Source organism: Chlorocebus sabaeus, chromosome 24 (assembly GCF_047675955.1).
Source record: "Chlorocebus sabaeus isolate Y175 chromosome 24, mChlSab1.0.hap1, whole genome shotgun sequence".
In the NCBI taxonomy this organism is placed as follows: Eukaryota; Metazoa; Chordata; class Mammalia; order Primates; family Cercopithecidae; genus Chlorocebus; species Chlorocebus sabaeus.
This window is the reverse complement of record NC_132927.1, coordinates 32,064,859-32,080,620: the sequence shown is the minus strand read 5'-3', so window position 1 is coordinate 32,080,620 and position 15,762 is coordinate 32,064,859. Positions and strand designations below refer to the sequence as shown.

At 34.9% G+C, this 15,762-nt stretch overlaps 1 protein-coding gene across 11 annotated transcripts in view; it reads right to left on the bottom strand.

Annotated features, from left to right (window-relative positions):
* KTN1 (kinectin 1) overlaps positions 1–15,762 on the bottom strand; it is a 100,597-nt gene that overhangs the window by 40,093 nt on the left and 44,742 nt on the right. For 10 of the 11 annotated variants that reach the window (XM_007986757.3, XM_007986759.3, XM_037984019.2 and 7 more), the window contains 12 exons: positions 14,467–14,607; positions 11,270–11,376; positions 9,639–9,771; positions 7,775–7,862; positions 6,945–7,111; positions 6,464–6,532; positions 5,090–5,127; positions 4,317–4,407; positions 3,873–3,941; positions 3,381–3,418; positions 3,141–3,222; positions 2,590–2,658 (listed from right to left, as the gene is read on the bottom strand). In XM_007986757.3, coding sequence (XP_007984948.3) covers positions 2,590–2,658; positions 3,141–3,222; positions 3,381–3,418; positions 3,873–3,941; positions 4,317–4,407; positions 5,090–5,127; positions 6,464–6,532; positions 6,945–7,111; positions 7,775–7,862; positions 9,639–9,771; positions 11,270–11,376; positions 14,467–14,607 — 1,092 coding nt within the window. The remainder of the gene's footprint in view (positions 1–2,589; positions 2,659–3,140; positions 3,223–3,380; positions 3,419–3,872; positions 3,942–4,316; positions 4,408–5,089; positions 5,128–6,463; positions 6,533–6,944; positions 7,112–7,774; positions 7,863–9,638; positions 9,772–11,269; positions 11,377–14,466; positions 14,608–15,762) is intronic. The other variant, XM_037984020.2, reaches the window with a different exon arrangement.

Genomic DNA, 15,762 nt, shown 5'->3' with positions numbered 1-15,762 from the left:
TCTGCTTTCATAAGCTCAATCTCTTCCTCCAGAATAAAAATCCATGGGGTAAAAGGACTGAAATTTTTACATAACTGAACTGTTCAATCTCTCAACTGTCACTTGGAATTCTGACTGAGGGATAGAAAGGGGTTAAAGAAAAGTGGAAACAACAGAAATTAAGATTATACCCATCTTTTCTCTTCTTTCACTAGCAACAATGAAAACGACTAGAGGAAAAGCCACAAAGATGATTCTTTGCCAAAATGAAAGAAGTCACAACTATAACCAAAACCTCAGTCATATGCTTTCTAGACTATTAATAAAAAGCTTTCAGAGTCAGAACAACTCTTAAGAATTACCCGGCAGCAGATCTTAAATTAGTGTCACAAAATAAGTTTCCCCCTTATCAAATAATTCTTTTAAATAAATCAAAAAATGTGGCTATAAAATTTTATCCTGTGAATTGTTAATTATTCTTCCTATCAAAAACACATCTCATACTAAAAGTTGTCACTTTAACAGAACATCTAAAAAGTACGCAGAAATCTTATAATAAAAGGCTGACTTAATAAGATAGCAATAATATTAACTTTCATGAATGATTGGGAATTTTACATAAGGTTATTACAATGGCATTTCTCAAGGTATTATATGACTTTAAAGGAAAAGAAAAATTTAAGGCTGGTGGTTTTACTTTTATCTAATGATGGAAAATACCATTTTTAGTAAAGAACAAAAGTTTTCTGTTTAAATAAGAGTCGCCAGCACCTGGATACTACTAGAATACAAGAATTCTAGGACAGATTCAGAAGTTTCTAAGCATCTGTTTTACCTCCATGAAGTTAATTTTAGAAAGGTTAAAACTTCATACACTGATATCAGCATTTCAAAAATCTCTGGTAACTAACACACAGAAACTATATACTCTGCTGTTCCAAGTAAGAACACACACACAAAAATCTATTACATCTAATCCAAGTCACCAATGTTATATCTCACCACTGCTATTTAACAGTAAAAATTTAAAATGTTGCCAATTAAACAACTAAACTGTAACCAGAGACTACAAGATACATTCATATTTCAGAAATGGGGGGGGGAGAAACCTTATAATTGATATCATATCTTTTGTAAGCTATACCAGAAAAGGAAATAAGACAAGAATAAGCCTTAGCTGGGCACAGTGGTTCACATCTGTAATCCCAGCACTTTGGTAGGCCAAGGCAGGCAGATCACTTAAGGCCAGGAGTTCAAGACCAGCCTGGCTAATATTGCGAAACTCCCTCTCTGCTAAAAATACAAAAATTAGCCAAGCATGGTGGCACGTGCCTGTAGTCCCAGCTACTCAGGAGACTGAGGGATAAGAATGGCTTGAACCTGGGAGGCGGAGGATACAGTGGGCCAAGATGGTGCTACTGAACTCCAGCCTTGGCAACAGAGGAAAACTGTCTCAAGAAAAAAAAAAAAGAATAAGCCTTAAATGCCATTTAAACTAAATATCACCCCTTCAGCATTTTCTCCTCTATTACTTTTAGTTTACAAGGGTAAAGCAAAAACAAAGTACATAGTAAGACTATGTAATAATGCACTTAATATCATATGCGGAGGTAAAATAAATAGATTATTTCTTGACAAGTTAATAAAATACTTACAGAGGCACAGTTACTTACACCAGCTTAATATCTGCATAAACGTAAATTTTAAAATAAATGAAAGAATGCAAGGATTCACTAAAAGAAGTGCTATCATTTGCAACAGCTTTACATTTCAGCTTCCAATAAAAGTACAATTCAAAAACTTAGTATTAGGAACAAATGCAAACCTTCTAATGTGTCACCAAGAGTTCGTGTTTTATTAATAAACTGTAATTGTAAGAGCTGCGTAGGAGAAGAGTAAGAAGGCACCACTTAGGAATAGGCAGAGAACAGATACCACTGGGCTCTAATTTATGGAACCATGCTTATTCAAAGCTGCTATAGTTTTGATGCCTTGCTATAAATATGAAATGAATAGTGATGGTGGCAGCGGATGGAGATGAGATGGATAAAATAAATACTCTAAGAGAAAAGAATTAAGGTTTAGATACCTGCCATAAACAAAGCACTAGGCTAAGCATGATACATAAGCTTCTCCTTTCAAATCTAACAACCTTATAGTGTAAATATAATCTCCACGTGAAAGGCTTGGAATGAGAGGTGTCACAAAGGTTAAGCTATTTGATCAACATCACACTGCTGTTAAGTGCTAGTAATAAGTTTCAACCTTTAAAGATACCATGCTCCCTAAAAGAAAAAGCTGAGGTTCCAAGTCTAAGGCAGGACATTTATTCTAAGAGTCAAATGTATCAAAATGGCTTAAATTCTTTTTATGCATATCCTATTACACTTTTTTGTTTTTCTGGAATGTGCTTTTGAGCAGACTGGCATAAACTTCATCTCAGGAAGAAAAAATGTCCTTAATTTAGATACAGGATGAACAGAAAGGCAATAACAGACATATCCAAGCTCAAGCAAAATTTCTCAATTAGTCTTTTGGTACCTAAATAAGAAGAACCAGATCTTGTTATATATCAAGTGTTTCTACTTTGTAATTTAGGAAAAACCTTACCTGTTCAGAAACAAGAGTCTGTAGCTTCTGAACTTCTAATTTTAATGCTTTGTTTTGGTCATTTAGAATCTGGAAGAAAGAATCTCAATTTACTGTTTTATTAAGAAAAAAGGTAATAAAGCAATCATTTGAATGGGTTTTTGAACAATCAAACCTTTATCTCGGCTTTCAGTACTCAAAGTGACAGGTCAATTATACACTGACATAATTCAAATTTCACTGGACACAGAGATGCACCCTAGCACTTGGTTGGCCATGACCAGAAACCAGAACTACAGCAATAGTGGAGACAAATAAGACAGTCCCAAATAGAAACTACCAGCTGAGAAAAGGTTGGGGGGGGAGCAAAATAAATCTCTAAGCTCTACTAAAAGAACAGATAATCTACAGGAAAAATGATAAAACTCATGGTTTGCGTAAGTCCCCTAATGAACTACAAAAACACTGTTTCAGAGTGACTTCACATAAAATGTAGTATTTCTGGAATCACTCAACTGAAAAGTATGCAAGGTTGTTCTAAGAAACCTGAGTTTACAAGCTTAATCACACACCTTAAATTCTTCCATTTTGTTTGAAATTTCATGTTGTAGTTGCTCTTCCAGCAATCTTATTTTATCATCTTTAACATAAACACTATAAGGGTGAAAAAAAGTAAATTAAAATACCTCATACATTCAGAAAATCTACAGGAATTATGGGCACAACTATCAATTATAAGTAGCAACATTTTCTGCAACAATTATACTTAAACATAAATGTATGAATGACTAGATGTACAATACTTTAGTCACCTTTGTTGCATCTTCTCCAATTCATGTGCAGCAGCAGCCTGTGTGTGGAATGAGAAGAAAATGGTATCACTTCTCAGGAAGTGCTCAAAACTATTTTTTCACTAATTTTTACATATTAAAAAGTTATAGTTCCATATATTTGAAGTTACAGCAATACCATACATTTCTGTAATATGTTTTGCTGTTTGATATTTTTTACTTCTCACTTTTATCCTAGTAAAAGGTATATCTTTTTTGAATTAAATGGCTCAAATAAAAGACTCAAACAAATCAGCATAGTAAGATCATTTTAACTGCCTCTTGAAGTGATCAATTCATTGGATCAAACATTTATTTCAACATAAAAATAGTAACATCAAATCATGCAGCCGAAGATAAGAAACCATCATATTTTTTACTTACACAATCAAACTGGGGCTCACAATACCAATGAAAATAAAAATACGCAAACTGAAATTCTGAGGTCAATGCTCTAAAGCAATAAAGATCTACCTGCTCATTTGCCAGGGCCTGTAATTTCTGCACTTCAGCTTTTAATAAGAAATTCATATTCTGTATATCCTAGAACAAGGAAAAATAGCATTTAAAATATTTAATACAATTGATTTTAAAGTTTGTAAAGCATCTTTTCTACAGAAGAGTTAAGCAAATGTCTCAACTTACAAAATTTCCTAAATAAAAAGAAACCACCAATTTCTGTTATTTAGCGTAGTCCTATCAAACTATTGTAAATTATTGTAAATTATATCACAAGAGAAGCCCTTTGAATTTTTCCTCATAGAGAGCTAGAGGATTTTGTAGTTTAGAAAAATAGTCATTTCAAATGAACTCTAGACTATTTTCCATTCTTCATATACACTTACTGATTATGTGGATAAAAGTAATTTAAATTTCAGTCCTGTAAAATATTGCAGCCATTTATACAAATTACTATACCTTAAGTTCCTCTTCTTTACTTGTTAAATGATCACGTTCATTCGCTAAAGAATCTTCAGTCTGTTTTATCTGCTTATCCTTTTCTGCAATCCTTTAGAAGGAAAGACATTTGTACATTCAATAAACATTCAGAAGTCACAAATCAAAAGGATTTAAAGCCTTAAAAAGCATCATCCTTACTTCAGTAGTTCTCATATAGCTTCCATTTCTATAGCCCCTTTCAGTTTACTAACAACTGTCATACACATTACTATAACTCCTTAAAATACATAACCCTATTTTAAAACTCGAAATAAAAGAGGTTAATTTGTTAAAGCTAGCAATGTCAAAACCAGATTTCAGATCTTCCGAACTCAAGTGATCAATGTCCATGCAAAATTACACGGCACAAAAAAAAGCACATAACTTTGTTTTGGGTATACAACCACAGAGTCGGACACAGAAGAACTACAACTACTTATTAGACACAAAAACTAATTTACTTCCACTACTTTCTAAACAATTACCTCTTCCACATAATTGCTAACACCCAAATGAAAGTCTCCTCAACTCTTTTTATAATAAAAACATAAATAAAAGCAGAATATATGTTTAGGGATCCAACTCACTAATGGGGAAAAAGGAAAAAAAAAAAAAAGCAAAAGTTGCTCAAATCCAGTTCAGAGTATTTTCTGAACAGGTCAGAGATATAAAGTTAATCGTAAGTGTCGCATCTAACAAGTATCAGTTAGTGGTGACTACACAATTATAAGAGTGTGAAAAGATAGGCTTACACTTTATGTAATTCTTCTGCTAGAACTGAAGCGGATGTCTAAGAAAGAAAAACAATGTCAACATAAAAGTATTTAAGAGAAAGCTTTAAAGCTATACAATAATCATAACAGAGTTTTAAATTCTAAGAGAAGTTAATGTATATAAATTGTTAAGAAAGTATCTGGCCCATGGTGAGTGTTCAATAAAGAGTAACTACCATTCTGAAAGCAAGTTTGATCACCAACAGCCAGTAGTCAGGAATTACATATCACAAGCCATTTAGAATAAAACAAGTTGACAGGTCAGGAAACTAAATAATTGACAAGCAACAAATGAGTAGGAAAAACAGCCAGAAAGGCCATTTGTCATCCTGTGTTTCTTCTCCTTAGTAACAACTTTTAATAATAAAATTATCCATTCCATGACTAATATAGTTTGGTAATACCCATGTTCATGTTTACTATTTAAAAGATTCTTACAAGCACTCTCTACGTATTTAACTCCTGATAAATTTTTTAGAGCTACTTCTCAGCTGATAACCCAAGATCACAATTCAATTTGAGTTTGTAATCCACATATACATACACATCCATAGCAGCACCCTTTCCTGCATTAATTCTTCCCCAATTATTTTATACTATAATTTCTACAGACAAAGCAATTGGGAAAAATATGTTTATAGGGTCAAAGCTTTGGGAGTTTGAACTTCTCTGAACCTTAAAAACAAAATTTTAATGTTAAAACCACTTTTTATACAGAAATGTCAGACTTCTAAGCCAATACTTTTTGCTACAAATAACTCTCAGAATTTTCAAGTTGAAAAACTGAAGCTCAAAATTCACAATACTTAACTTGCTTTTTACTTGATTTTCTTTATATTATTTATAAAGATGTGTACGTCATGTCAAAGAATAACAGGTCTTACACTATCACTTGAAAACTTTGGAAGGATGAGTCACTAAACTGAGGTACAAATTTTCAATTGATCCTTTTGCAAATATAATCTGTGATCTATGGTTACCATATTGTTCCCCCTGTTGATATATTAGGATTTTCCAGAGCTAGTTGATATTTAATGAACATCTGTAATACATAAGCCACTATTCTAGACAGCATTCGGCCAATTCTCTCTCCTTGTTTTGTGACAGGATTGGGGATATTTTTGTATAATAAAAGCTCTCTAACCTTCCCCTCATCCGATTAGTTGGTATAGATTTCTTTCTAAGTGTTTTCGCTCAGCACCGTACATAATTAGCAAGTGTTTAGCACTCAGGATCATCATTTGTTGATTCAATGACTAGTCTCCCAGCTATTAATCCAGTAATTGGCACTCAACGGGCATTCAGATGAGTGTTTAAATGGCTGAATCATAAGCAATAAGAAAGCGTCATTACCTGGGCTGCTATCTGGGAATGGAACTGCTGAATTTGAGCTTTCAAAGCCTCATTCTGCTCCAAAATATCCTTTCATAAATAGCAATCAAAAAGAAAAAAAGCATGCTAATAAATAACCCCATGTATATGAACACAATGTATTATAGGTACATCTGTTTATCTTTATCTTTTTTCTTTTTTAAGGCATTCTTAGATTCCAAAAGGCATTATTTTAAACAATGATTAGACATTCTGAGTTAGCTTATAAGACAGAAGTTAAAGATATGTCTGTGCTATTCCTAATCTAATACAAAGAACCTAAGACTGTGGATGAGCACATCTTCAAACATACCATATTGTGACAAGTGCTCAAAGACAAAGTTATAATTATTCATCATCATTTCAGAATTAGGATAAGGTAGACCTTACTCTCTCCTCTAGACACACAGATCTAATAACTGACCACCTGTATTTTTTTTAATAAAAAAGAAGAAAAAAATACCTGAACCTGCATTTGCAGAGACTCTTCTTTGTTCACCCTTTTCTGCTCTGATTCCATTAACTGCATTAGTCTTTGCTCCAACTGTTGTTTTGATACCAAGGTATCTGTAAGCTTACTATGCAGACTCTGTACTTCATTTTCTTTGGCCACAAATTTACTCTGTAAATCTGTAATAAAACATTACATTTTACAGAGGTCTCTTTCTTTGCCTAGTTTCTCATACTCATCTTTAGTGTAGGCATTCTCTTCTCTAGAAAACCTCCTTTGAATCTCTCCTGCTTCCACTCCTGCATGCTCCTGTAGCAGCCTATACTTGTTTTTCATGGCAGAAAGGCAGTAGTAGAGAAATAAACAACACACATAACACGTACTCCATTATCTCCCAGATGGATTCATCAAATTAAGAGTAAATGAGTAAAAGTTAGCATGTATTAAATGGGCAGTTTTAAGTAAATTACTTGGGATGGTAATGCTCTGTTTTTCTCTTCAAAATAAGAACTATTTTCTTGGGAACAAAAAATAAAATGAAGAATTAACCAAAGAACCAAAGAGAATAACTACAGAAAAGAAACACACACAGCCAGGACCCCATTACCCTATCATGTACTACAATTTTGCCTCCAACTTTAATGCTTCAGGCAAAACTAGTAGGTAACTTATTTTAAAACCCTAACAAATGTCAAAGAAAGAAAGATATTCTGAAAGTATAAAAGCTATTTTTACTGAGCTATAACCAAAATACCAAATTATACTTTCTTCACAGATGGAAGAGAAAGGAAATTTTACCCAAAATTATATACAAAGTTTACATGAATACCTCTTCCCCTTACCTTGCTGTGCTGCCTCATGTTCCGCTGTTCTCTTCCTGATGTAGCTCTGAACTTCTTCCCACCTTCTCTCAGCTTCTTGTAGTTGAACCTTGGTATTTTAAAAGGGAGAAAGGATAAATTAGCACAAACACAGAATTTCTACTTTGAAAAAGAGGGAAAAAAAGTATCCTCTACCTTTACTGTTGTATCATAAAACTGCTTATTACAACTAGTCTCCTACATTTCAATAAGACAGGCAGATAAACACAGTCTAAAAGCTATTTATTTATCAGTCATAGCCATCCTATCCTCCAACATTACAGGGTTTATAGTTTAGAGATTATTTCAGAGACTCAATATTTGTGCTGAGTTTAGATCAAGATAGCAACTACTATATACATATCTGATCCACTTAGCAATAACCTGTTTCCCACTAACCCTCCTTCAGCTTATAAGCTTCCAAAGGACAGGATAGTATCTTTATTGCTAAATCTAAGTAGCTAAAAATTCTTATTTTGAGGTATTTCTATAACACAACACTCCAATCATGACTATAATCTTTAATGTCATTTATTTATCCATATCCACAGAAAACAGACTTCCATATCTATGCCAGTAGTAAACCCATCAGCAAGATCAGTATTAAATAAAAGAAAGGATACTTATATTAATCTCCCAACAAGACCCAAGAAAACTTAAGAAAAACAAAGGTTACTCACACTATTTTCCATATTCAATTACCCTTGAAGCCTTTTTAACTCCTACTCTGGAACTGTTATCAAAGTACAACTGTATCAATGACCTAGGTAGGAATCTATTATAATGAGGTAGCATTTAACTTAAACAAATTGAACTATACTTTCAACAAATCTCCTCTCCAATAAAAGGAGAAACAGAAAATTACACTCATCATTCTATTCAATGTACATATGCTCCAGAATGCATATAAAATGAGATAAATGAATCTGTTCCTCCCTCAGTCAGCCTGAGCAGTGACACTCTGGTGTCTAAGAACATAATATGTGATTTTTTTGTACATCATGGGTCGAGTGCAAGCCATTGGAACACCACTTAGTCTTGTGCTTAAACAAAGGAAAAACTACCTATTCCAGTGCTGAAAGAAAACTAGATTCTACTGGACCTACTGAAAAATCCAAGCTATGGGTGATAAAGTGGTATTAAGGGTAATTTTTAACTACATGATTTCTGCCCCATATATGTAGACCCTAATCCCCATATATAAGACAAACTTCTACAGTTTATACCTGTCAATCAGCTAACATCATTTACCATATCTTCAAACAGTCTTTAACTTCAAATTCAAGGCTATATTCAATTATTTCAACAGGGCACATGATTCTTTTTCTTTCATCAGGGCATAGCATTTAGACTACAGGTCCCACTAAGCATCAAACTATATTTTTCAAATCTATATACACATTTAAGTCATCAAATTAAATACCTACTGATATGGTTAGGCTTTGTGTCCCCACCCAAATCTCATCTTGAATTGTAATCCCCATAATCTCTATGTGTCAAGGGAGAGACCACGTGGAGGTAATTGAATCATAGGCATGGTTACCCCCATGCTGTTCTTGTGATAATGAGTGAGTTCTCACAAGATCTGATGGTTTTATAAGGGGCTCTTCCCCATCGCTCGGCATTTCTCCTTCCTGCTGCTTCGTGAAGAAGATGCTTTGCTTCCTCTTCACCTTCTGCCATGATTGTAAGTTTCCTGAGGCTTCCCCAGCCATGTTGAACTGTGAGTCAATTAAACCTCTTTCCTTAAAAATTTACCCAGTCTCAGGCAGTTCTTCATACCACTATGAAAACGAACTAATACACCTATATTATTCATGAAATGACAAAGGTGGGAATATATCACCTTCAACTGAGTAACTGCTTGCTCAGCATTCTTCTTTTGGACTTCCTCTTGCTGTAGCTTTCCTGTTTTCTCAGTCAGCTCATTCACCAACCTAGCATAATCCTGGCGTAGTTTATTTAGTTCTGCAGACTGCCTGAAAACAGTAACTGGATTAGGAGCCTTCCATTATTACAAATAGATATAAGAAATAAACAAAACATACTTTGGTAGTTTCGCTGAGCTGAGCTAGTAGTTCTATTTACAGCCCAACTGAAACAGAACACAAGCGATTACTAACAATAAAGTTTAGGTGGGTAATTCCTATATAATTCTAACGAGTTATACAAATTCTAAAACACTGTAAAACATCAAGAAAAATAGATGACCATAAATAGACAGTGTCACCTTCAAACTGGTCTTCTGAAAATGTATTAAAAATCAACCAGTCAGGGTACTGTGTACTCATATTACTAATCTCTCTAAGGTACTATTTCTCAAAGTATGGCCTCAGAGTCAATCACTATCACAAGGAAAGTGTCTTTTTTTTTTGAGACAGAGTGTGGTTCTGTTGCCCAGGCTGGAGTGCAGTGGCACAATCTGGGCTCACTGCAACCTCCGCCTCCCAGGCTCAAGCAATTCTCCTAAGTGTCCCGAGTAGCTGAGATTACAAGTATGCGCCACCACGCCCAGCTAATTTTTGTATTTTTAGTAGAGACAGGGTTTCGCCATGTTGGCCAGGCTGGTCTTGAACTCCTGACTTCAGGTGATCTGCCCACCTCGGCCTCCCAAAGTGCTAGGATTAAAGGCGTGAGCCATCACATTCGGCCCGAAAGTGTCTTAATATGTAGATTGCTAGGCTCTACCTCAGAGTCAGTAAATCATAATCTTTTAAGGGTAGGACTCAAGAATACACTTTTTAACTAGAATGCCAGGTGCTCTTCAGAATACTGAAGTTTAGGAGCTACTGTGAAAGGGGACAGATGGATTAAAACTTATAAATTTCATAGACCATTCCATTGGTGGTACTAGTATTTATTACATAGTTTATATATAATATACACATACATGTTTATATAAATATGTAATATATGATATATATTAATGTGTTTGTATAAGTACATAATAGTATGACATTAATATAACATATATAGTTTACATATATGTAACTGAAGAAGTTCTTCACAAAGCAAAAGAGAATTGTTTTTAAAAGTAACTCATTTTAAGCCAGGTGTGGTGGTTCACGCCTGTAATCCCAGCACTTTGGGAGGCTGAAGACGGGCAGATCACCTGAGGTTGAGAGTTCAAGACCACCCTGACCAGCACGGAGAAACCCCGTCTCTACTAAAAATACAAAAAAATCAGCCGGGTGTGGTGGCACATGCCTGTAATCCCAGCTGCTCGGGAGGCTGAGGCAGGAGAATTGCTTGAACCCAGGAGGCGGAGGTTACGGTGAGCCAGAGATCACGCCATTGTACTCCAGCCTGGGCATCAAGAACGAAACTCCGTCTCAAAAAAAAAAAAAAAAAAAACCTCATTTTAGAAACAAATGTAAAAAAAAAGTCTAACCAATTACTATCAAACACTATTAATATTTTGATGATTCAAGAAAATACTCTGCCATTCAATTAAAAATAAGGTATTTGGAAGCATACTTGCTTTCCAGTTGATTTGTAGTGTTGCTGACAGCATCTCTCAGTATGCCATTTTCCTGCTTCAAGTGAGCTATCTCTGCCTCCATCTGCTCACGAACTTGCTGAAACTAAAATTTTACATACATAAAACTTAGAAAACAAAGACTGTCAAAGCTAACTTTCAAAATAAACTTTATTAAAATGAGAACGTAAAAAGCATCAATAGAATGAAGTTTGAATCATTCTTCTCAAATAAACATGAACAAATTTAAAAGAAATATACTGTTAGTGATGACTGCAAATTAAATACAAACTCTCACCACATTCAAGAATACAAGTAGATGCTAGCTGCTATCATATTTGACATACAAGATAAACATGCTTAGAGATGATGTTTCAGAACTGAGTATGATTCAGGACTTCTTTCCTACCAAATAGATTCATACAGAATTAAGCTTGTCCTGATCCTATGTCAATTGTATGTTAGCAATATTCTTAAAGTCTTTAGTAAGCCAAAGTTTAAAAACTGAAAATATGTTTGGTATACTTCATATTAAGTTACAAATTGAGCCATAATCATATAGATAACACAAAAACCTGCTTGCTAAAATATTCTGACCTCTAATTGTTTTTCAAGCTTTTACATTATAAAATACATATAACATAAAACATACCATTCTAACCATTTTCAAGTATACAGTTCACTGGTATTAAATATATCCACAATGCTGTGTAATCATGACCACCATTCATCTCCATAACTCTCTTCATTGTGTAAAACAAAACTCTGCACCTTTTAACGAATAACTCCCATTTCTTTCCCTGAAACCCCTGGCGACCACCACGCTTAACTTTCTTCTTCTAATTTTAAAATTTTGGATTAAAGAATCTAAAGACAAAGCACACTGACTCTTACATTCTCATAAGAACATGTTTTTATATGAAATAATCTTATTAATAATTCTTTCAAAAGAAATTGTTGCTTATTAAGAGAAATTAGGGTATACATTTCTATTTTTCACAGAAGTTATCATATGGAATCTGTATCCTGACCTCTGTAAGTAATCAAGTAAAACAGGATGAATCAATTAAATACCTTTCACCTTCAACAAAAGATGCTGCTACGAGTATTTGACTAATTTTCAAATTAACAGGAATTAGGAACTAAGAAGAAAAGATCACTTGAGGCTAGGAAAATTAGTTCTTCAATAACTCAAATTGCTGGGGGATGAGAAGATGAAGGAATGGGTTAAACAAATGCTAAAAGCAGTGGATAAGGTAAAAACACAGAAACAGCATCATTCACTTCTTTTTTGCTATCAGTGGCATTTCAGAGGAAAATAGTGGGACTCTGAAAGCAGCGAAGAATATTTTTAAATTTTTAGCAGACTAGCGATATTATCAGAGCAATATTTTACAAAAAAAAAAATTTGGTACCAAATGCAAGACAGAATGAAAATGACAAACCTATTAATATGAGCTATAATTATTCTAGTTTGTAATAATAAACTAAAGACACATCTAAGAATTGAATGCAAGAATAACTAGAAATAAAGTGGTTTGGAGTTTTTTGTTTTTTGAGACAGGGTCTCACCCTGTCACCCAGGCTGGAGTGCAAATGCGTGATCACGGCTCACTGCAACCTCAACCTCCCAGGCTCAAGCCTCCCACCTCAGCCTCCTGAGTAATTGGGACCATGGGCATGCCACCATGCCTGGCTAACTTTTTAATTTTTTTGTAGAATGGGGTCCCACTATTTTGCCCAGGCTGTTCTCAAATTCCTGGGTTCAAGTGATCCTCTACCTCAGCTGGGATTACAGACATGAGCCACAGCACCTGGCCATAGAAATAAAATGTCTTTAAGATTTCAGAGCAAATTGTAGACTAAGCAAGGCAGAGAGAAGTCACAGGATTCAAGCAGAAAGATAACAATGCCTCAAAATATAAAAACCATGATCGGCCTGGGGGAAAAAAAAAAAAAATCAATCTGATCAATAGGTGAGAGTTTTAGACACATATTAAATCTGAGGTAATGACAGACCTTCCAAATTGAAGGATCAGCCAGCAGATGCAAGTAACAATTTCAAAAAGTCACTGGTCAAGAAAGTTAAATTAAGGAAAGTATTACATGACCACTAAGCAAGCAGACCCAAGCCATATTCTTCAATAGCCTCTTTAGCAGTAATAAAGATATTTCAATCTTTTTAAAAGTAAGAAAAAAAATTCACCGGTCTAGTCCTAACTAGGATCATGAAAATGGAAAATATATACAAGAGACGGACTGTAAAAACTGAGCCTTCTGACAGAAGACAAGTGAAACGGTAGGAAGTAACAAAATCACTCAGGCCAAAACCTTAGAAGTCATTCTTCACTATCACCTCTCCCCTCCACACTAACACCAAGCCCTATCTAACTAACTCTTTGTATACGCAAACTCATTCTCTCATTGTCAACATCTAATTTCAGGCCCTTGTTCTTTGACTTGAATTCTAGCAAAGTCTTCCAACCATCCTTTGCTCCACTCTCCCCACTGCTACCAAGGTAAAAATTTAAAATAGCAGTGTAATTCCAGCGACTGCTGCGTTGCTTAAACTCCTTCTCTGGCTCCCCAGTCTTCAGGTATACAAGGCCCTTTTAAGATGGGGCCTCTAACTACTTCTCAATATCCCTTCTTCATTCCAGCTCTGATTCCCAAATACCACAACTCTTACTGTATTTCTCACAGAGCAGTTACTCCAGACAATCTGTACTGGTAGCACCTGGATTGCACTCATTAAAAAGCTCAATCCTGGGTCCCAGAATATACCCACTGAACTATCATCTCCAGAGATGGACTAAGAAATCACACCAAGTAACTCTTATCCTCAGTGCCCATTTCTTTACTCTCTTACTTGATAATGCCTAATTGTTTTAAAAGATTGAACACAGTCTTATCACTTCTAAAAAGTCTTCCCTATCAAATCCTTCTCTTCCCTACCTCCCATCACCATTGCTCTAAAGTAGCCAATACTTATCTTTATCATCATATTGATCTGCATCCAGCCTCTCTACCTCATCCCCACCTAGAAAAGTTGTTTTACTTAGGACAGAGAGTGAATTTCACTAGCCACTGTATGTTGATGGCCCAGCAAAGGGCCTTGCACATACTAGTCACTTAAAAGTTTGCTAATTAAATGAATGCAAACATTTCATCTTGTTTTCAAAGAATGAAAATATACCTTCATCTGCATCTGTTGAGTCTCTTGATAACTGACATGTATTTTGTTTTGAAATACATTATGTTCCTTTTCTAATGTTCCAATCCGATCTTTCATCCTTGCTATAACCACATTGCTTCTTTCTTTCTCTGACATCATTTCCTAAAAGAATATCCCAGAAATTTAAAAACTTGTTATTTAATAAGTATCATAAGCCTGCAACAATGATAAACAATGATGTTATATAACATCAGTAAAATAATCACGAATGATAAAACATTAAGTACTTGCTTTAAAAAAGCTAGGTCAAAAGATTTCAAAAAGAGTCTTCTGCATCTCATCTGCTCTTCACACCTATTCCCTTCATAATCACTTTGCCACTGTTTTACTACTAATTCAAATGCATTTTCTAGTTTACTATAAGTTAAAGACTATGAACCTAGAATAAATCCTACATTCTAACTTGATTACACGAAAGAACATTTTAAAGCACAATAGTTCCTTCTCTATCATTCCCAGGTACATTCTCTTTCAGGGAAAAAAGGCCTAGAAGGAAATAAAAGTCTCTTTCCTAAGGGAAGAAATAGGGATAAGATGTCTACAGTAGAGTCAAAGTTTCAAACAAGGGAAAGTAAAAATCAGAAAGCAGTTTTATCATCTTCCTAAGTCAAATCTTTTTTTTTTTTTTTTTTTTTTTTTCCCTGAGACGGAGTCCCGCTTCATCGCCCAGGCTGGAGTGCAGTGGCGCAATCTCAGCTCACTACAAGCTCCCCCTCCCGGGTTCACGCCATTCTCCTGCCTCAGCCTCCCGAGTAGCTGAGACTACAGGCGCCCGTCGCCATGCCCGGCTAATTTTTTTTGTATTTTTAGTAGAGACGGGGTTTCACCGTGTTAGCCAGGAAGGTCTTGATCTCCTGACCTCGTGATCTGCCCGCCTCAGCCTCCTAAAGTGTAGGGACTACAGGCGTGAGCCACCGCAACTGGCCCCTAAGTCAAATCTTAAATGAGGGATTTCATTTTGTTTTGCTGGTACTATGAACTCCTAGAAAAAATATTAATTATCGAAGTACATGAAAGCCAAGCAATTTTAAAATCAGCTGTAGGTATGATTAGGACTAATCATGTCCCTGCTCTAAAGCAACTTTTCGACAAAATTTGAGATATTACATAATTTATGTTTGCCTGAGTTTGTTCATTCATCTTTACAAATTGTTACACTCCTGTATGACATACTTAGAAGTATATACATCGTAAGTACATAGCTCAATGAATTATCAAATTAGTTATCCTAATTTTTTTAAATACAGTCATATAGTC